Below are 19895 nucleotides of genomic sequence, written 5' to 3'. Positions count from 1 at the left end.
TTTTTTTTTTTTTATGCCATAATTAAGCTTCTATTGTCTTTTTTTTTTTTTTTTTTTTTTTCTTTTTTCTTTATTATTAAAATAATGACAAACGATATTTTTAGTTTAAAGAAACAACTTGTATTTTATGGGGCTCATCATAATAATGGAATTAATATAGCTATTCATATGATATTTGTGCCTACTATCTTTTGGACAGGTAAAGAAGAAAAAAAGTATAAAAATTTGCTACTAATACTTTTTATATTTGTAGCTCTTGTCTTTTGCGCTAATACTGGACCCTTATTTAATGTAAAGGATACTTTACTTGATTTCTTGACTCCTTTTGGTCCAAATTTATCTTTGATTGTAGTAGTTGGTTATTTCCTGTATTATGCTATTTTGGATTTCGTTGCTGCTGTAAAATGGGGTTTTTTTATTATTATTATTATTATTATTTGTTGTATACTCATATTTCGTATGATATAGTCTATTGCTTCACCTTTCCTTCTTGCAATGAGTTACACAGCTACGAACTTTCTTCAAACTAATCCTAATGCAAACAAAATTGCATTTTATATCCATGTTTCTGCATGGATATTTCAATTCCTTGGTCATGGATTTGCCGAAAAAAGAAGTCCAAAATTATTGGATAATGTTGTACAAGGTAATATAAAGATATGTGTGTGTGTGTACATATGAATAGATATAAACATGTATATTTTGCTATAACATAAGCTCTTGTTTCTGCCCCTTATTTCGTTTTTTTCGAAGTTTTATTCTTTTTTGGTTATCGACCTGAACTCCATAAAGAAGTTATGATTGAAATTAAAAAGGATATTGCTGAATTCCGTGCAAGTAAGTTTTTTTTTTTTTTTCTTTTCTCTTCTAGAAAAAAATAAATTGCTAATAAATGTATTCAATAGAGAAAGCTGCTAAAAAGAATAAACATCAATACCAATCTATTCAATAAACAGTATTATTTACTTTGTTATTAAGGGAGTTTTTTTTTTTTTTTAATTTTTCAAGGGCTGAATATTTAAATAGTGTTTCACCACGACGATGACTACTGTAATGAATCCTTTAGATACACATAAGGTCACTATGCTATATTTTAGCATTTACATACAAATAGAATCATTTTTCATCATGGTTGAGGTCGCATCACAGGTTATTATATAAACCATCATAAACAGCGTCCTTTCATTTTCATTAGGGGAGTTTTATAAATGTATAAAATTGGAGAAATAAGATTTATTCCTCCGAGAGTATATTACATGAACAAGTATCTAATTATCAGGTTAAAAAAAAAAAAAAAAAAAAAAAAAGTATACAAGATAACAAAAGGATTTGATATATGATATCATCTTTTAAAGACATACGCGTCTTAAAACATATTCATGTAATCATTGATTAGCCATCTTTTTTGTAACCATCCTAATTTTAAGCTAATGCATTCATATAAAAATGTAAATAAAATAAGGTTAAAACTCTTTTTTTTTTTATAAAAGGTAATTCAGTTTACAGTATACATACATGTTTGTATGAGATTCATAAACTAGTCTATACACTCTGGAATAGAAGCAGTTTTAGTATATCTCGAATTGTAGATAAAGATCAGATACTTGTATTAAATGAACTTTTTTTTTTCTGTTTTGTTTTGTTTTGTTTTTTTTAAAGAAAAATACCTACCACATGTTGAATTTATTAAAGCTATAATGTATTTTCTTTTTTGCATGATTTGTTTTGTTATTTGGTACATGTGTCTGCGTTTAAATTTGTCATGATAAAAAAAAAACAATTCATTCATTGGCTTTTTCTTTATCACAGTTTTCATTGGATGAAGCATCTTGTTATTGTCTCTCTACAGTTTTAATACTCTTATTCTTATTCTCTCTCTTTTTTTTATATATATATACATATATATATCTCTGATAATAACAAATAGATTAGGATTCCCTTTTATAAAAGTTTTATAGTAATTTTGTCATATTAAAAAAAAAAAAAGAGATAAAATTTGTTAAATGAAATGGGACCATCACCTTCTTTAGCTAGTTTATCATCCTCTCAGCAATCAAGTAATCAACAACAACAACACCATAGTTTATCAGACATAAATATCCCAACATCACCTTTATCACCTCCATCTCATCAACAAAAGGAACAAAATAACAATGTGATGATAAAAGAGGTATAAAAAAAAAAAAAAAAGAAAAGAAAAAAATGGTGTACAAGTTAATTCTATAAACAACATTCAATCTAATGTTTTGTTTTACATGTTATAAAAAAAAGTTGGAAGAACTCTTAATAAAGCTTGCTAGGGAAACAAAAATGAAGTCTGGTGTTGAAAACATGCTTGAAGTTTATTTAAAGGACAAAAAGAAGACAAAAGAATTAGAAACACAATTAGAAGGATATAGTTTAGCTATTGATGAAATAACAAAGCGAATTGAGCACATTAGAATAACTGCTGGTATAATAATAAAAAAAAAAGTCAATGAAGGAAATGATTGAATTGGGCATAAACATTAATTATTGTTGTTATATTAGTTAATTCAGGAACACACATTATAGACGTTGCTAAATTATTGAAAGCATATAAATATACGGGAACAATTTTTTCAAATGCTATAACACCTTCCACATTAGCTCAATCGCGTTCTAAATTAAGGTCTAATAATAATACTTTAAAGGGAAAAAAGAAAGCTGCTATGGAAAATGTATCTTATCCTGATGATGGTAATTTTTTTTCTTTTCTTTTTTTGATAATCAGTTTAATTTTATATGCATATAATTATCAGTCTAATATTGTCATATAAAAAGATACTTGGCCTATAGGAAAGAGAATGGATCATATTATACAATATTTACAAGTCGATGAGTGGAAGGCAAATAATAATACTACTAAAGAAACAAAAATGGAGAAACTTAAAATTTTGATAAGAATATTAAAAAATACAACTGGAATTGAGGCACATTGTTCAAAAAAGAAAATAATTGAAGGGTAAATAAATCGAATAGACAATCTATTATGAATACTGATTTGTTGTCTGCTCTAGTCTGCGTCAATCTATGGTGAGTCCTTATAAAGAAATAAGAATTATGGTTCTACGTGCTTTAAGATTATTAGTGGAAGGACCTGAAGATGTCGAAATGATGATATATTATCATTTAGATGTATTTTGTGCTAGGTAAGAGACAAACTATCTATCGATTTTGGGTGGTTTTGGTTTATACTAAAAGATGGGTATATAGGGCATTAGTACGAGATCAAGATGGGTATGAACCAGAAAGGGAGCAAACAATTAAATTAATAAGAACATTCATTGAATACGGTGGTGTTCAACATATCAATCAGGGTATTGTGAGGTCGGTCGTGGCTATTGCAGAACAACAAGATTGTAGATTAAGAAATATTGCATTAGAAACGCTTGCTGAATTAAGTAAATAATTAAATTCAATATCGTTTATTTGATAAATAATGATTGAAAACGTTTTCTTTTTTTTTAATAGCTATCTTAGATGTTGCATTGATTGTAAAATCAGGAGGATTAAGAGTATTAATACAAGCTCTAATAGATGGTCAGCATGGAATATCAGAAGTACTTATTCAATCCGTTTTATATGTATTGGATACACCAAATAAAAGATGTTATCTTCGACCTGGTGTTGAACTAGAGACGATTATTGCTCCCTTTACAGAATCAAACACAGGTCCAAATTATATTGAACGATTGAAGAATAGTGCAAAAATGGTAACTACTTTGATTAAAAGTTGGGCTGGTATATTTTATATGAGTGCAAATAATATGAGAGCCGCTCGATCCGTTGTGCAGGCATTAAGGATGCCAGTACTAGAGACACAGGTATAATAATAAAGAAAAGGAGGAATGAAAAAAGGAAAAAAAAATAAAAAATGGATGAAACAAATATTAATATTTGTATACATATATACACAGAAATTAGTACTAGATATGTTTTTTGACGTATTTAGAGTAAAGTTACCTGTAGATCATCATGGGTTTTTATCTGGAAGACAACATACAGTGCAGGTTGCACCTACAAATGATACTGAATTAGCAAAAATATCACTTCGACCTACTGCTGTTTTAAATGGACCTGTCATGTCCAATCTCATGATGGCGGGAGGTATTAGTCCTGATGCTTATACACGCTATGCCCTCAATCATGGCACGACAACAGCTAGCAACTCGGAAAGACTTAAAATGCTTGATCATCATCTTAGTATTATCATTATTATCTTTATTGAATCAGACATTCTTATGGCCCTTGTTGATATGGTCAAATCAGACGATATCTACATGTCTCGAAAAGCTACTTTATTAATTGGAGAAATCTTACAACTCTCTACACGACTATTACCTACTTTAATGGCTATTCAAGTCCAATCATTACCCAAGTTATTTACATTGGCATCTAATTTTGAAGATGAACAAGTACGGCATAACGCTACAGCAGCATTAGCACATATTGATCGATTAACGCGAGCACGTACACGATATATAGCACCCCCTATTTCATCAAATCTGACCTCGTTTAAAGGTACTGATCAATCACCTTCAAAACGCACGCAAGAAAAAGTGCATGAGGTTAAATTAAAGATTGGTTATGCTATTGATGATACCCACTTTCGACAACTCTTGATGGATACACAAGTATTAAATACAAAGGACTACACAAAGTGGAACTGGGATAGTATTCTTGAACTTTTACAAGGGCCTCTATTGAATCCAAGACGTCTAGATGAAGCAATGCGTGGTAAAAAGTTTATTAAACGTCTACTGGCTTTTTATCGACCCTTCAAGCATCAATTTTCGGATATGAATGCGACTAAGGGCACAATTAGTCGATACGTTAGAACAGGTTGCACACTTATTTCCACCTTATTAAGTAATCCGGATGGTGTACGTTATCTGAGTGAAAACAAATTGCTTAGCAATATTGCATTGGCATTTAATGAATTGGATCCGCTTACAAATGGAGGAGGTGATGCATGTACAGAGCCGATTTTTTCAAAAGAACGTATGGAGAACACCTTAACATGCGGTTATTTCGCTATTCTAGGTACCTTTTCGAAATATAAAGAAGGCGTACGTATCCTTGAAAGATTCAAAATTTTTAGTTGCTTTTATCAAATCTCTGAACTCAAAAACCGTACAGATCTTAAGGTAGCCATGATTACTAATTTGGATTATACCCTAGATGGACATCCACGGGTGCTATTGTCTAAAATCATGACGTCGGGTTATAATCCAATTCGTCTTTTCGCTACTCAACATTTAGGTGTTATTATGCGACAATCAGAATCTGAGTTCAACGACTGGGTCATTCGATTACTAGTGACTCAACTCTATGATACGCATATGGATGTTTGCCAGACAGCTGTTCATTTATTAGACGAAGCATGTGAGAGACAAGCTAATTTAGAATTACTTGTTAAATGTAGACCTAGTTTGGGACATTTAGGAGAAGTTGGTAATCCATTATTATTACGATTTTTGTCAACCTCGACTGGATTTCAATATTTGAATGCCTTGGGATATGTTCAAAAAGAAATGGATGACTGGTTTGAAGTAAGTTTGTGTGTGTGTGTGTGTATATGAAATATAAAGACTGTCCGTAACTCTTTTTTTTTTTTTAAGAGAGGAAATCTTAATTATGTTGTTCAGTTAGAGCTTTCGCTGGCGAGAGCTTTAATAAATACACCAGAAAAGAAGGTAAATCCGTTTGAAGAAAGGGTTGATAGTGAAAATGATTTTGAAGCGTTGTAAGTAAAAATAAGAAAACAAACTACATGAATCTTTTTTTTTTAAAAAAAAAGAAAAAAATAACTTTATATAGACAACCTGGTGATGGTTTAACGCCTCCTCATTTCTATGGAGAATTAACCAAGACAGAAGAAGGATGTAATCTGTTAAGAGAAAAGGGTCATCTTAAGATGTTTGTTGATTATGTGAGGAATTTCCCTTTAGATAAATGTAATGAAACCTCATTGGGGCAACTAAAGGCTGTTCTATGGGCACTTGGAAATATTGGGGCAACAAAGAATGGTCTACCTTTTCTTGAAGAAGAGGATATTGTAAAAGATATTATAGAAATGGCAGAAGGCAGTGAAATCTTATCACTAAAGGGGTAAATAGAGGTGGAGGAGGGGGGGAAGGCATAATTTAAGAATTTTATTTTAAATTTCTGATTGTTAGAACTTGTTATTTTGTACTTGGATTAATTGCAAAAACTCAACAAGGTGTTGAATTATTAGGCGAAGTTGGTTGGGAAAGCGTTGTTTCCCCAAATGGAGAACCTGAGGGGCTGTGTGTACCATTAAATCTTTCGAGATTTTTAACGGTAAAAAAAAAAAAAAAAAAAAAAAAAAAAAAAAAAAAAATGAATACTTTTCTACACATTTTGATAAAAAAAAATTAATTTAATTTATGATGATCTTAGATCCGGAATTGGAAATATAAACCAGCATTGTTTTCTCCTCCACAATTACCGAGATCTGTTACAGCAGATTCAGTTAGCGCGGATATATTAAAAAATATCGGTAATATGAGCAATCATATTTTAGCAAATGAAGCATCAAAGAATCTTGCAAAGTAAGTAACACAACCACTACATTACATTCTATCTCTAATATAATTTTTTACAGATTAAGACAACTTTATCCTGAATACTTTAAAAAGGTAAACCTTTATTATTCAGTATGTCAGTTACTTGGAAGTTATCATTTCAGGTCACCTGTTCGCAAATATGTCTTGGAAATATTTGATATGAAATTTACTACTGAATTACTACAAGAATTAGATGACATAGCAGCAACAACAACGACATCATCTGTTGCATTCACAACGCCTGATCAATCGTTGCAAAAGATACCACCTATCATTAAAAAAGACGATGCTGATGTGGCCCAAGAAATATTGGAGCCAAAGATAAAACAAATTGGATTTCATGTAGCCTAAAAATATACATACACACATATACAAATATATACAAAATATACATGAATTTATTGTTTTTAAACTCCTCGATCATGCTAATTATGATTTTATCATCAGTTTTAATTTTGATTGGTTGAAATTCGTTTAAGCAATACCCTTCTTACATCAAAATCTTCCATCTATTTTTTTTTTTTTTTTTATGTAAATACATACAATTATAGCATACATGAGACAAATAGAAATAAAATAAAATAAAAAAAAATAGTTAATATTTCTTTATTTATTTCTTTTTTTATTCACACACTTTAAAAAAAATAATAATAATAACAATGACAGATATTTTACCTTCTTCACCTGCCGCTTCTATGACTAGCTTTAGAAGATATCGTTTTGCAACCGAAGTAGTGACTATTGACAATTCAGATGATCCTCATAATGCGTCTTCAATACCCATTTATCAAACAGCTACCTTTAAACAAAAAGGGGCAAATGCTTCTGGAGAATATGATTACTCTCGTAGTGGTAATCCAACCCGTACACATGTTGGTAAGAAAGAAAGAAAGAAAGAAAAAAGAGGTTATATATATAGTCTGGAATAATAACTAATAAAATTTCCATTAGAGAATCATTTGGCAAAATTGATGGGAGCAGAGAGAGCATTAGTAGTGACGAGTGGTATGGGAGCACTTGATGTCATCACACGTCTAGTGAGAGCAGGAGAAGAGATTATTGCAGGAGATGACCTCTATGGTGGCACAAATCGTCTCCTCAGCTTTTTGGCTCAATCACAAAATATTAAGACACATCATATAGACACAACGAAATCTGATTCTATTTTACCTTATCTATCAGCAGAGAGGACAAGATTGGTCTTACTCGAGTCACCTACAAATCCATTGATCAAGATCAGTGATATCCCCACCATTTCAAGATATGTTCATGAACGATGTCCTAATGCCTTGGTTGTGGTGGATAACACGATGATGTCTCCTTATCTGCAACGTCCCTTAGAGCTGGGTGCTGATATATCGTATCATTCAGGTACCAAATACTTATCAGGTCATCATGACTTGATGGCAGGTGTTATTGGCGCTAAAACGGCTGCGATTGGAGATGCACTTTATTATGTGATTAATGCTACAGGGTGTGGTTTGAATCCATTTGATTCATGGCTTCTCTTACGTGGTGTAAAGACATTAGCAGTACGTATGGATAAACAACAGGCATCTAGTATACGTATCGCCCATTATTTAGAGTTACTAGGATTTAAAGTCCATTACCCTGGTTTAAAATCACATCCTCAATATCAATTGCATCATTCAATGGCATCAGGTCCAGGCGCTGTACTTAGTTTTGAAACTGGGGACGTTGACATCTCAGAACGAATTGTGGAGGCTACACGACTTTGGAGTATTAGCGTCTCCTTTGGTTGTGTAAACTCATTAATTAGTATGCCCTGTAGAATGTCACATGCCTCTATCCCTGCTCATATTCGTGCTGAAAGAGCCCTTCCAGAAGATTTAATTCGTTTATGTGTTGGGATTGAAGATGTAGAAGATCTTTTAGAGGATTTAGAACGGGCTTTGGATATTGCCGGTGCTTTATTACCTCTTCCAGTTAAACAATAATGTGTTCACTTTGTATAATATAATATAATATAAAAATAAAATAAATTATTATTATTATTATTATTATTATTATTATTATTATTATAATTATTATAATTACATTTGTTCTATATAATATGCACATATGAATGATGAAGATAGGAATATATATGTAAAGAGAGAAAGAGAGAGAGAGAGAGGGTGTGTGTGTGTGTGAAAGAGAAAGAGAAAGAGAAAGAGGAGAGGGAGGAGGAGGAGAAGGAGGAAAATGGATCTAATTTTCTATTATCTCAGCCTTTTCATCTTCTTCTTCAGGCTCAACAACAATAATAGCAATCTGCAATTGTTCTTTCTCTGTTTTTATCCCATTATCATAAACAATAGATACCTTGAGTCGATCACGACCTCCATTAGCTGCCATTAGTTTTGCAGGACTATATTCAATCGAATTCAATACACGATTCACTTCCTTCATCGTCACATGCTTCATAACATGAGTCGTTCGCTTTTCAAAGCTAGTGGCATTGTTTAAACGTATATAGCCAATCGTTGTTTCTAATTCAATCATGACCTCAGGCATAAAGCCAGATGGGCCTCCACGAACATAAATAACATGAATGCCTTGGAATTTGCCTGGTACTGGTTGAAATATTAGCATTTGACCTTTATCATCCTCCAACATACGTGCTGATACAGCTCGATAAATGTAGTCGCGAGGACCGATTAACTTCATAGGGACTTCCATCGAGTGTGTAGAAGAAATAATTTTATGTGTACTTGTATCACGATGAGGTATATCCAAGTCAAACTTCTTAAAGACATAATCAATAACACTGTTTGGTTGAACAGGTAGATGATTGGTCATTTTGCCAAACAAGTGAATGTTCCAGCTTAAAGGCTCAATTATGTTCTTCATATCTTGCTCAGCCAAGGGATTAGGCTGTAAGAGTTTGTGAATTTCAAGATAACTGAAAGGATAGAGAATTTCACGAGGCAAGATAGTCATGCCAGCATCTTCCAGAACAGCTCGACGATCACGTACATAAGATGTAATCGCCTTAGGTCCACCACAATTGAAACATTCAGGATCATAGTTATAAGCAGAGAATGCACCCTCTGCCATCTCACGAAACAATTTCCATCCACGTTTAAAACGCATAAGCCCCTGAGGTAGATACAAGCCTTCATTATCTAATGTCCATTTACGATCAGAAACAATGCTTGAATAATCAGAACCAATAAATTCTAGATTTGGATTAGGTGGAATACGAATCCAGAGTGCATCCATATCCATGTAGGTGCCACCATAATTATAGAGTAAAAGGCAACGAATATAATCGGTCAAATGCCAGTAAAAGAACCTTCCATTTTCCCATTTATCCCAATCAAGAATCCAATCCTGTGTACCAGGTCCAAAATACCAATGCCACTTTAATAGACTCTCTTTGTTAAAGGAGACTACATTAATATTATAACCGCGTTGTGTATATTCTTGGAAAAAGTTCTTTGGCAAAGTATTGGAGATCATGAAAATAGCTGCCTCAGGCTCATGAATCCATACCATCTCAATAGCTCGCCAATGTCGGTCTGTAAAAGTCGAAGGCTCACTTGTCCAACAAACCCAATAAAGTAAATGCCAATTTGCTTCATCTTCAGAGTAAATGGATGTACGCGCTGAAAGTATATCTTTCACAATCCATTCATCATTTACACCAATAATAGAAGGTTCAAGAGCATCCTTAACAACGGATCCAGAAATTGTTTTGAATTCAGCTTGTCTCTTCAGAGTCACACCTCGAGTTGTATCGCATTCAAGATTGTTAGCTCGCCAATCATTCGATTTCCCATGACATGAATAACACAATGCACATTTCTTGACTGGATTCAATCCTGTACATAGTCTTTTATCTGTTAAAACATGATCGTACATAAGTAGCAATTGTGACTTGAATTTATCTTGATTTAACCGTTTTGCAATAAAATCCTCTTCACATACATCTACATCATCTTGAATTCGTTTGTCATGGATAGGTTCAATATCAAAGCCAAAAAGCCAAAGAGCCACATTTACATCATCTTTGTCGATATATCTTTGCGGATAATTAGTTTGTGTAATCAGATTTACTACATTTCGTGAGAGTATATAAAGAATGCCTGATACAAATGTTGGCAAAACAGGCATAGAATAATCATTTTCCAAATGATAAGTAGGATTATAATAATTCACTGGCATATTCCTAATTAAAAAAAAAAAAAAAAAAAAAAAAAAAAAAAAAAGAAAAAAGAAAAAATAATAAGCAAAAAAATAACACAAAATAAAACTTACAAAAAAAAATACCTATTAACAAAGCCTTTCCAATAATTGTCCTTTTGTCCTAAATCATTCATTTCTCTATTCAAGACATCATATCGGACAAATACATCATCATCTGTTTTGACAAGATAATCATATTGAACTACAGAAGAAGCATATTTAAAAGCTTCAAACACTTTTTTACTTTTATCAGATAAAAGTCGATCTGGAGCGGGAACGATCAAGATATCATGATATTTCTCTGATTCTGCAATCAAATCAGGACCCAACCATGACTGAATATTTGAAGAAGGTGGTTGGCCTACTACAAAACGATATATCATTGTTGTATCTTCTTCTTGACCCATCCATTGTAATGTTGTTTCTCTTAATAACTTTCGTCTTTCTGCAGCCTGAGAAGTCCATGAAGAAAAAATCAAGACTAATATAGTTACACCATTGCCAAAGATAGGATCTACGATTGTTGTATTCAATGCAAATCTCTCTTGGCTCATCAACAAAACAGATCCATATTGTAAATGATGAATTTGACCTGTTAACCCAAAGGCTGATAATCCCATGACAACTAACAATGGCAATAACAAAATACGAACTGCTTTACTATTAAGATTTAATTGTGTTGTTGTGGGCAAGACGTCTTCTATCTTTTGACTATATTTCGTTCTAGCGTTAAACGTAAGTTTTAAAAAGTTGGATAAAAATAATACAAAGCAAATAACTATTTGGATCAGGACAGGATCATTAGGATTCATCAAAGAGTGAATGAAGCTAGATAAGCACCAAGATATTATAATGAGCATTAAGAGTCGAGTAATAGCGTGTTTAATTTCGTACTGGTAAAGCCATTGTTTCATCATGCTTGTAGCTAAAACCCAGTTCCAGTAACCTGCTAAAACACACTATAAAAGATGTTACTATCATTTTTCAATATTCTCTCTCTCTAACAATCCTAATAATAAAAACGATAAAAAATTACCCAAAGAATTGCTATATAAAATTCAGTTTCTGTTGTTTGAATTATCAAGGGCCCACCTGTATCTCTTATAGGAACATTCCAGGCATTTTTTAGGTTATAAAAACTATTTAATGCTGCAGGTGCAAGACTTGATGCCTTTAATATCGCAATAGGCAGTTCACATCTACGAGGCACGACAAGATTAGGATTTATTCGTTTTTGCCGGAAGATGGGTAATGTCGTTTGCTAAGTTGAAGTTAAAAAAGAAGAAAAAGAGGAGTTAACGTTAAATACTTTACTGTATATATTCATAAATATATTTATATATGGAAATACTAGTTTACCCTTGCCATAATAGAATATAATGTTTTATATTATATTAAGGAAAGGAGACAAGATACAACGAAAAAAAAAAAAAAAAAAAATTAAAATTAAAATTAAAAAATTAAAAAAAGAATATATCGGAGTATGAAATATATGAGTTATTGACAATTTAAAGATGATCAACAGTTTTAATGTATTCAAAAAGTAAAAAAAAAAGGATATTCAGTTTATAGATATATAAGTATCATAATTAGCTAATTATAAAAGGGTTATCTAGAATTTATAAAGTTGCTGCACAAACGAGCTTAATTTAACTGCTGAAATCCTTTCTCTGCAATTATATACAATAATGAATAGGTGAAAAAAAAAAAAAAAAAAAAACTATTGCAAACTATATTCAGCTAAAACACGTGTATTTCAAATCATAGGACTATTGAAAGTGTCTTCTAACAAAAATATCTATGATCCTTTAATAATAAACTATCTTCTTTTCATCCTATGAAAGTTGAAGTCTCCCATTTACAATATAAAGTCACAATCAAGGCTAATATCCTTCTTTCAAAAACTATTTGCTATTTTACAAAAGTTTCAAATGAGGATATTGTAACATATAAAAAGAAAACTATGTAAATTCACAGGCTTGTATATCAATATACACATATATATTTTGCAAAAGGACACAACTATTAAACGCGCTTGATCCATAAGACTGAAATAAATTTTATTCAGTGTTTAAGAATTCACTAACAGCTGGATCATCATCTGTATTAACCATTTCATTAAAGAAACTATCGGCTGTTTCTGCTTCATCTTCTCTTTGGTTAAAGTACATGTCCATTCCTTGTGATGCTATATTATTGCTTATTACTTCTTCCATAGTCTGCTGTCGTTGATTGTTAGCATTTTCAATTAAAGCTTGTTGTTGTTGTTGCTGTTGTAGTAGTAATGCTTCTTTTTCTTTTTCCTCTTGTTTTTCTAATTCAGGTATTGATAAAATATTTACATTATTTGTTCTATGTTTAATTTCAATTCCTAATTCTTTTGTTATATTCTTAGTCACTTCTTCAATAGACTAAAGAAAAAAAAAAAATTAATCCAGAGATTACTTTTGTTTTAAACAAAAAAATCCATACTTCCAATGTTGTTGCATTCTTTAGTTGGTTTATACATTTCCAAAACTTTTCTTGCTCTGATTCAATTGAAGCTAACTTTTCTTCCATTTTTTTCTTTTGCTGTATGTCTCGTTCTTTGCATTCTTCCTAAGCATAAATGATTTAATAAAAAAAAAAAAAAAAAAAAATTGAAAACTTACAATTTGTTTCTCTAATTCTTCTTTTGATTGACTAATATCCAATGCAGGTGTAACAATGTGAGCTAGGTTGAAGGCATAATTAACATCATGTATATATAATTAGATTGAGTTGTGCTTTAATTTTTACCAGCATTATAAGGTGTAAATATTTCTGATAAGTAGTCATGATTACGTTTATATCTAGCCATAGCAATATCTCTTGCAGAAATGTCGTCTAATTCATCTATTTAATTGAAAGAGGACGATTAGGTATAATGCTAATACGCCATTTTTTTATTTTTATTTTTTTCAAGTGTACCTCCTGAAGGTTCATCAGCATCTTCCATTATGGACGCATTTTGCCTTCCAGCCTTTTAATAACATGTAATTAGAAAATAAAATTACATGTATGTTTGTAACTCAAGTAATACCTTGCTATGTGCTCGTTTTCGTCCTGCATCGTTAATGGGTTGATTTCTATATTGTTGTTGAAGATAATGGCTTTGAGTTGGATTAATGCCGACTTGACCTGGCATGGCTCTTTGTGGTGGTGGTGGTTGTGGCTGTTGTTGCATAGATGGTATACCTCCTAATTGTTGTTGTTGTTGTTGATTATAGTAATAAGGTGCAGCCATCTCTTTGATGAAAAATAAATTAAAAAAAAAAAAAAAAAAAAAAAAAAAAACACGTTAAGAATAATAGTATAAAATAGTTTTTTTTTTCTTGTGACTGAATTGAGGTTGTAAGAAATGTCATCCAATAAAATTTCTTTAGGCGGACTACTTGCTTACGAACGCGCGGCCCTTATTTACAAGTAAAGCAAATTAGAACCTTTTTTTTTTAATAATCTTTCTCCAGTGTATATAACAAAGTTAAAGAAATGACTTCGATTGGTACAGGAGTGAGTATTTTTTTTAAAAAAAAGAAAGAAAGAAAGAAAGAATAATGTTCCCTTTTATTTTTAATGAATAACATTTAACTAATCTAATTATGCTCTTTTTTTTTTGTCTCGGTTTTATAATAGTATGATTTATCTGTTTCAACCTATTCTCCCGATGGACGCGTTTTCCAAGTAGAGTATGCAAATAAAGCAGTTGACAATAGTGGGTAAATATGACAGTAAATTGAATTTCGATAAAGTTAAAAAAAAAAATAATCTAAAAAAATAAATAAATAAATATATACACACGCATATACACATCAAAATCAATAGTACTGCCATTGGTCTTCGTGTAAAGGATGGTATTGTTTTAGCAGTTGAAAAGCTTGTTCAATCAAAGCTTCTTGTTGAAGGTGCTAATCGTCGTATTCAAAGTGCAGATCTTCATATTGGCATTGTAAGTATGCCATTTTTAAAAAAAAAAAAAAATAAAAATAAAAATGTATTCATTTTATTTTATTTTATTTTATTTTTTTTAATTAGGCTACTGCTGGTTTATTAGCTGATGGTAGACATCTTGTTAATAGAGCTCGTGATGAAGCTCAATCTTGGAGAGATATTTATAGACAACCTATTCCTGGAAAGACAATTGCAGATCGTTTAGGACAATATGTTTCTGCCTATACTTTATATTCAAGTGTTCGTCCTTTTGGTACAAGCACTATTGTTGGTACAATGACTGAAAAGGAAGGACCCTCTTTATATATGATTGAACCATCTGGTGTTTATTGGGTAAAGCATAACAAAAAATAATCTATCTTGTAAGCATTAAATGAACGTTCCTTTTATTTTATTTTATTTTTTTCTTTAGGGCTATCGAGGATGTGCTATAGGTAAAGGCAAATCTGTTGCAAAGACAGAAATCGAAAAACTTGATTTAGAAAATATGACTGTTCGTGAGGCTATCAATCATATTACTCGAATGTAAGCGAGATTTATAATAATAGTTTTCAATTATTTATTTATTTATTTTATTTTATTTTTAATAATTAGTATTTATACATGTCATGATGATGCAAAGGATAAGGACTTTGAATTAGAATTAAGTTGGATTTGTGCAGAATCAAAATATAAACATCAGTTTGTACCAAAGGATATTAAGTTGGAAGCAGAAACATTAGCAAAGGAATCTTCAGATGATGAAATGGAAGATTAATCTAAAATAAGAGGGATTTCAATCTATAAAATCAATAAATAAAATGGATATGTTTTTTTTCATGTATAAAAAGAAGGGAGATAGGTGATAAGATAGCGTTCATTTTAACTTGAGGATGATTGTTTGTTGTTATCTTTATTTGAAGAAGTCATAGTTTCTTTTTCCTTTGCATGAGTTCCATATATATGCTTTTTTCGCTTAGATACGCAATTCTTTAAGGCAGATTTCATTTCCATCATTGTAAATGGTTTACTAATAAAATCATTCATACCTGTTTCAATACAGATGTGTCGATCTTGTCTAGAAGCAGAGGCAGTAAGAGCAATAATATAAATATCATTTATATTTAGTAAAGGAGGTGTTGTTGTCTTATCACTACCACCTACTGTCGTAAAGGGGTCGTTCATCTTCTTGCGCTCCGACATGATATACCGTGTTGCTTCTAGACCATCCATTTCTGGCATATATAAATCCATCTAAAATATATATACATGTATATATGTATATATATTTGTATATATATATATATATATATATATATGTATATCAGTATAAATATATAAATATATCAATGTATGCATATATACATATTTGTATGTATTTAAACTTGAAAGTTTACAAAAATAACGTCAAATTTATGTATTCGCATTAATTCTAATACTTCACGCCCATTACTAGCAATGATAACATCTTGATAGCCTAACCGTTTTAAAATACTAATTGCAATTTTTTGGTTCACTATATAAATATGTATATAGATATGTATATAGATATGTATACATATAAGAAAAAAAAAAGGTTAAAAAAAAAAAAAAAAAAAAAATAGAGCCTAAGAAAAAAAAATGGATGTTTTGCCGAAAACATTACAAACATTATCTTCTGCTAACAAAATATGGATAGGAGAGTGTAAAGCTAAATTTTCTTCATTGTTATGTTTTACGCTTGTTGATTTTATATATGGTTTAAGTATTTTTGAAGACCCAGAAGGTATAGATTCTTGTTGTAATGATGTTTTATTTAATATACTTTGAAGACCCTTAACAGTTGTAGTGTGAGAGATATTTATATTAGAAGTAGTATTAGTAGTAATGGTATTAATATTAGCAGTATGATAGGTTGTATTGATGACTGTATTCATATCAGTTGTAGTAGAATGAAGATTTTTGGTTTGATTAGTCAAAGAGGTTGTAGATGATGAAGTAGAAGGTATAGGACCTTTTGTTGGATTTGACCAAATTTGTCTTTTACTTGTTGTTGAATTTGATGGTGAGGAAGTGGAAATGCTATTATCCATTACAATTCGATCACTTAAGCTAGAACCACCATCTGATGTAGAAGAGCTCGGTGAAGGAGGAGAGCCGATCACACTATTATTATCAGCATAGGCGCTACTCCCATCAGAAGACCCTGTGAGATAACCCTGATAAGTCATTGTTGATGATGAAATTCTTCTAGGTGAAACAAATAAGGGTAAAGTCAAAGCAAATCTTGAGCCTAGACCCTCTTTTGATTCAACCCATAGAGCACCACCCATACGATCAACAAGCATATTAGAGATGGCTAAACCAAGCCCAGTACCCCCATAACGTCTTGCAGTTGATATATCGATTTGAGAAAAGGATTTAAAGAGACGAGGAAGACGATTAGCAGGCATACCAATACCTGTGTCTGTTACTGATAATTCTAACATTACTTTTTCCGTTTCAATCTCTTTTTCCTCTGTTGTCATATCCTCATGATCGTCATCATAATAATAACAATAACTAGGATCTACAATGTCTTTTATACTAGAAGGAACGACAGAGGAACTAGATCGATTTTTCATGTCTATATCATTATTCCTCTTGTTTTTCGATTCCTTACAGGCATGTGTACTTTCAAGTTTTGCGTCATAACGTTGTTTAAAATAAGTGTATGCATGAGAATCATCATCGTCATTTTCTATGTTTGATTCTGATGGTTTATATCTCGCTATTTTTACTTGAATCCCACCTGATTTTGTAAACTATGAAATATATCAGTGATTAAAAGATTTTTTTTTTTTTTCACTCATGTGTATACCTTTACGGCATTTGAACATAAATTAAGTAATATTTGAGTTAGTCTCATACTATCACCCATTAAATAATCAGGTACATCAGAATCAATTTTCCAAATAAGAGGCAAGACTGTCTTTTCTGCTTGACGTTGAAATAGGCTAACACTATTTGCTTCGATCTGCTTTACTAATTGACGTATTGGAATATCATCATTGAGATCAGAGGGACATTCAACAGTATAAACAAGTTTACTGTGTTGTATCATTGAAGCTTGATGTCGAGCCATATTAACAGCGTCTAAAATAAAATGTGTACGTTTATTTAAAGAAAAGGAAAAAAAATAGTATTAGTATATATAATACAACTTACCTTTAACACATTTTCGTATATTAAATCTTCTATACTCTAATTTGAATTTTGGGTCATGATTAATTTTTGAAATGTCCAAAATATCATTGATGACAGTTAAGAGATGATTGCCACTAGTTTGAATTACTTCTAAATGCTCGGTTTGTTCGCGGGTTAATAAGTTTTTTTCTTGAAGTAATAAATCAGTTAAAGCAATAACAGCATTCATGGGAGTTCTAATAGCAATAAAAAAAAAAGGGAAAAAAAAGGAAGGTTACATATAAAGCATTCAACTCTTTTATACATTTATATACAATCTTACCTTATTTCATGACTCATGTCGGCTAAAAACTTTAGTTTATTTTGAGCATCTTTTAAAGCAATATTTTTGGCCATAATTAAACTGTCTCTATGTCGAGCCCTTTCAATTTCATTTTTAGTTCTTAATTGAACTGATTTCAATGTTTTATAAATGGATTGTATTCGATCGTTTTCCATAGGTTTGTCATCCATAACGGTGATTAAGCCGATTGGCATTTCCTCAGTATCTAGACGTATACCTACAAAACTTTTAAAAGTAGGATACACTGAACTGAATAGTTGATTATTAATATGATGATATTTATCTCTTATTGTCGAGATATGAGGAGAATCAGCGATAAAAGAATGAATAGGTACTGCAGAATATCGAGCTCTAATAATAGATACGATAAGAAGATGATAGTCAAGATATAACCATAACTTACAAAGTAGGATTTGTATCATTTGTTGATGAATAACAAGCTTTTAAAAATAGATATTTAATTCTATTTCTAATATCATTAAAGCCGAATAAAGAAGGGGAATCGCTATCTGCGTAGTCACTATTATCTTCATGATCATTAACAATATGTATTGAAGGACAGCCTTGATTATATTTCAAATCAATATATTCCTTTTGTGTAATTAATCTATGAATCATGACTGTCTTTGCTGCTGTCCCTATTCCAATTTCCATTGCCAGTGATTCCAGAAATTGATCCCCCACTTGAGAGAAACATGTTTCAGATATATTATTATTATTTCTCGGTAAAGCATTATTATCTTCTAACATTGGATCACTGCATTGAGTGAAATTCATCCTATATTTATTAGTAGTAGTAATATATATGATGAATAAATTTTGAATAAGAAGAAGAAATAAGGTAAAATTAAGTTGTACTATAAAATATAAATATAGAAAATAAAATAAAATAAAATAAAATAAAAATAAAAAACAAGAAAATAAAATGATGATTACAATTATTTTGTCTATTTCATACAAACTACTAAGCCACTAGTAACTACTCTTCTCTTTTCTCTCTTTTCTTTCCCTTTCTCTCACTCACTCACTCTCACTCACTCTCTCTCTCTTTCTTCCCTTCTTTCTCTTTTTGATAAAAAGAAGAATAAATGTCATACAAATAATAACAAGAATAAAGTTGTTTGTTAGGGAAAACTACTTTCTCTTAATTGATATCATTTTCTCCTCCTTTACTATCTCCTTTCCTCTTTTATCTTGTTCATTCTTTACGATTATTAAAGTTTATTGTATCGAAATAATATTACATCATAATAAATAAATCGAACTAAAAAAAGAAATTTTTTGTTGCTTTACTGCTGCTGCTTATTGCGTAAGTAGTACAATAGGGGTTAAACGAAAAAATAAAATATTCTCATACTACTTTTAACTGTAGAAGTAAATTGATCTTTTTTTTCTTTAAGAGACGACTACTTTCTCATCTTGCTTTAGTGTTGTGATTGATTAGTTTGTATCGATCGATTTTATTTTATTTTATTTTATTTATTTTATTTATTTTATTTATTTTATTTATTTTATTTATTTTATTTATTTTATTTATTTTATTTATTTTATTTATTTTATTTATTTTATTTATTTTATTTATTTTATTTATTTTATTTATTTTATTTATTTTATTTATTTTATTTATTTTATTTTTT

The 19895-nt window shown here is 30.7% G+C and overlaps 8 protein-coding genes across 8 annotated transcripts; 5 read left to right on the top strand and 3 right to left on the bottom strand.

Moving 5' to 3' along the window:
• Positions 1 to 51: 51 nt before the first annotated feature.
• On the top strand, positions 52 to 1302 carry BX663DRAFT_505282 (uncharacterized protein). Its single transcript, XM_051527041.1, has 5 exons — positions 52 to 199; positions 254 to 399; positions 469 to 646; positions 718 to 837; positions 906 to 1302. Exons 1-5 carry the CDS (start codon positions 85 to 87, stop codon positions 950 to 952), a joined length of 606 nt encoding a protein of 201 aa, XP_051383785.1. The 5' UTR covers positions 52 to 84; the 3' UTR covers positions 953 to 1302.
• A 391-nt stretch (positions 1303 to 1693) lies between these two features.
• BX663DRAFT_505279 (uncharacterized protein) lies at positions 1694 to 1905 on the top strand (the record flags this gene model as incomplete). Its single annotated transcript, XM_051527040.1, has 1 exon — positions 1694 to 1905. A coding segment is annotated over one exon (162 nt), but the record flags the coding sequence as incomplete, so codon positions are not given.
• Positions 1906 to 2008: 103 nt separating this feature from the next.
• Positions 2009 to 6962, top strand: BX663DRAFT_550882 (Rapamycin-insensitive companion of mTOR, N-term-domain-containing protein; the record flags this gene model as incomplete). The annotated part of the gene is made up of 13 exons (XM_051531246.1): positions 2009 to 2170; positions 2272 to 2452; positions 2530 to 2718; positions 2803 to 2983; positions 3039 to 3170; positions 3235 to 3422; positions 3493 to 3845; positions 3939 to 5573; positions 5643 to 5767; positions 5842 to 6132; positions 6201 to 6345; positions 6445 to 6596; positions 6650 to 6962. 13 exons carry the CDS (start codon positions 2009 to 2011, stop codon positions 6960 to 6962), a joined length of 4047 nt encoding a protein of 1348 aa, XP_051383783.1.
• A 213-nt stretch (positions 6963 to 7175) lies between these two features.
• On the top strand, positions 7176 to 8635 carry BX663DRAFT_505267 (cystathionine beta-lyase). The gene is made up of 2 exons (XM_051527039.1): positions 7176 to 7487; positions 7563 to 8635. The coding sequence occupies exons 1-2, from the start codon at positions 7271 to 7273 to the stop codon at positions 8567 to 8569; spliced, it is 1224 nt and encodes a 407-aa protein (XP_051383782.1). The 5' UTR covers positions 7176 to 7270; the 3' UTR covers positions 8570 to 8635.
• Positions 8636 to 8752: 117 nt separating this feature from the next.
• On the bottom strand, positions 8753 to 12216 carry BX663DRAFT_505264 (galactosyltransferase-domain-containing protein). Its single transcript, XM_051527038.1, has 4 exons — positions 12162 to 12216; positions 11839 to 12063; positions 10887 to 11761; positions 8753 to 10785 (listed from the first exon to the last, which is right to left on the bottom strand). Exons 1-4 carry the CDS (start codon positions 12168 to 12170, stop codon positions 8823 to 8825), a joined length of 3072 nt encoding a protein of 1023 aa, XP_051383781.1. The 5' UTR covers positions 12171 to 12216; the 3' UTR covers positions 8753 to 8822.
• A 336-nt stretch (positions 12217 to 12552) lies between these two features.
• Positions 12553 to 14098, bottom strand: BX663DRAFT_505261 (uncharacterized protein). Its single transcript, XM_051527037.1, has 5 exons — positions 13752 to 14098; positions 13581 to 13676; positions 13454 to 13515; positions 13275 to 13400; positions 12553 to 13213 (listed from the first exon to the last, which is right to left on the bottom strand). Exons 1-5 carry the CDS (start codon positions 13777 to 13779, stop codon positions 12863 to 12865), a joined length of 663 nt encoding a protein of 220 aa, XP_051383780.1. The 5' UTR covers positions 13780 to 14098; the 3' UTR covers positions 12553 to 12862.
• Positions 14099 to 14312: 214 nt separating this feature from the next.
• On the top strand, positions 14313 to 15528 carry BX663DRAFT_530512 (nucleophile aminohydrolase; the record flags this gene model as incomplete). Its single annotated transcript, XM_051530320.1, has 6 exons — positions 14313 to 14333; positions 14457 to 14539; positions 14646 to 14769; positions 14856 to 15104; positions 15184 to 15296; positions 15366 to 15528. The coding sequence occupies 6 exons, from the start codon at positions 14313 to 14315 to the stop codon at positions 15526 to 15528; spliced, it is 753 nt and encodes a 250-aa protein (XP_051383779.1).
• Positions 15529 to 16129: 601 nt separating this feature from the next.
• On the bottom strand, positions 16130 to 18311 carry BX663DRAFT_432841 (uncharacterized protein; the record flags this gene model as incomplete). Its single annotated transcript, XM_051522960.1, has 6 exons — positions 16130 to 16266; positions 16396 to 16553; positions 16935 to 17533; positions 17590 to 17864; positions 17937 to 18151; positions 18238 to 18311. The coding sequence occupies 6 exons, from the start codon at positions 18309 to 18311 to the stop codon at positions 16130 to 16132; spliced, it is 1458 nt and encodes a 485-aa protein (XP_051383778.1).
• Between the last annotated feature and the right edge of the window lie 1584 nt (positions 18312 to 19895).

The sequence above is a fragment of the Cokeromyces recurvatus genome (genome assembly GCF_025118155.1).
Source record: "Cokeromyces recurvatus strain NRRL 2243 chromosome Unknown BX663scaffold_9, whole genome shotgun sequence".
In the NCBI taxonomy this organism is placed as follows: domain Eukaryota; kingdom Fungi; phylum Mucoromycota; class Mucoromycetes; order Mucorales; family Mucoraceae; genus Cokeromyces; species Cokeromyces recurvatus.
The sequence above is the reverse complement of the archived record's forward strand: the minus strand, read 5'-3'. Positions and strand labels throughout refer to the sequence as shown.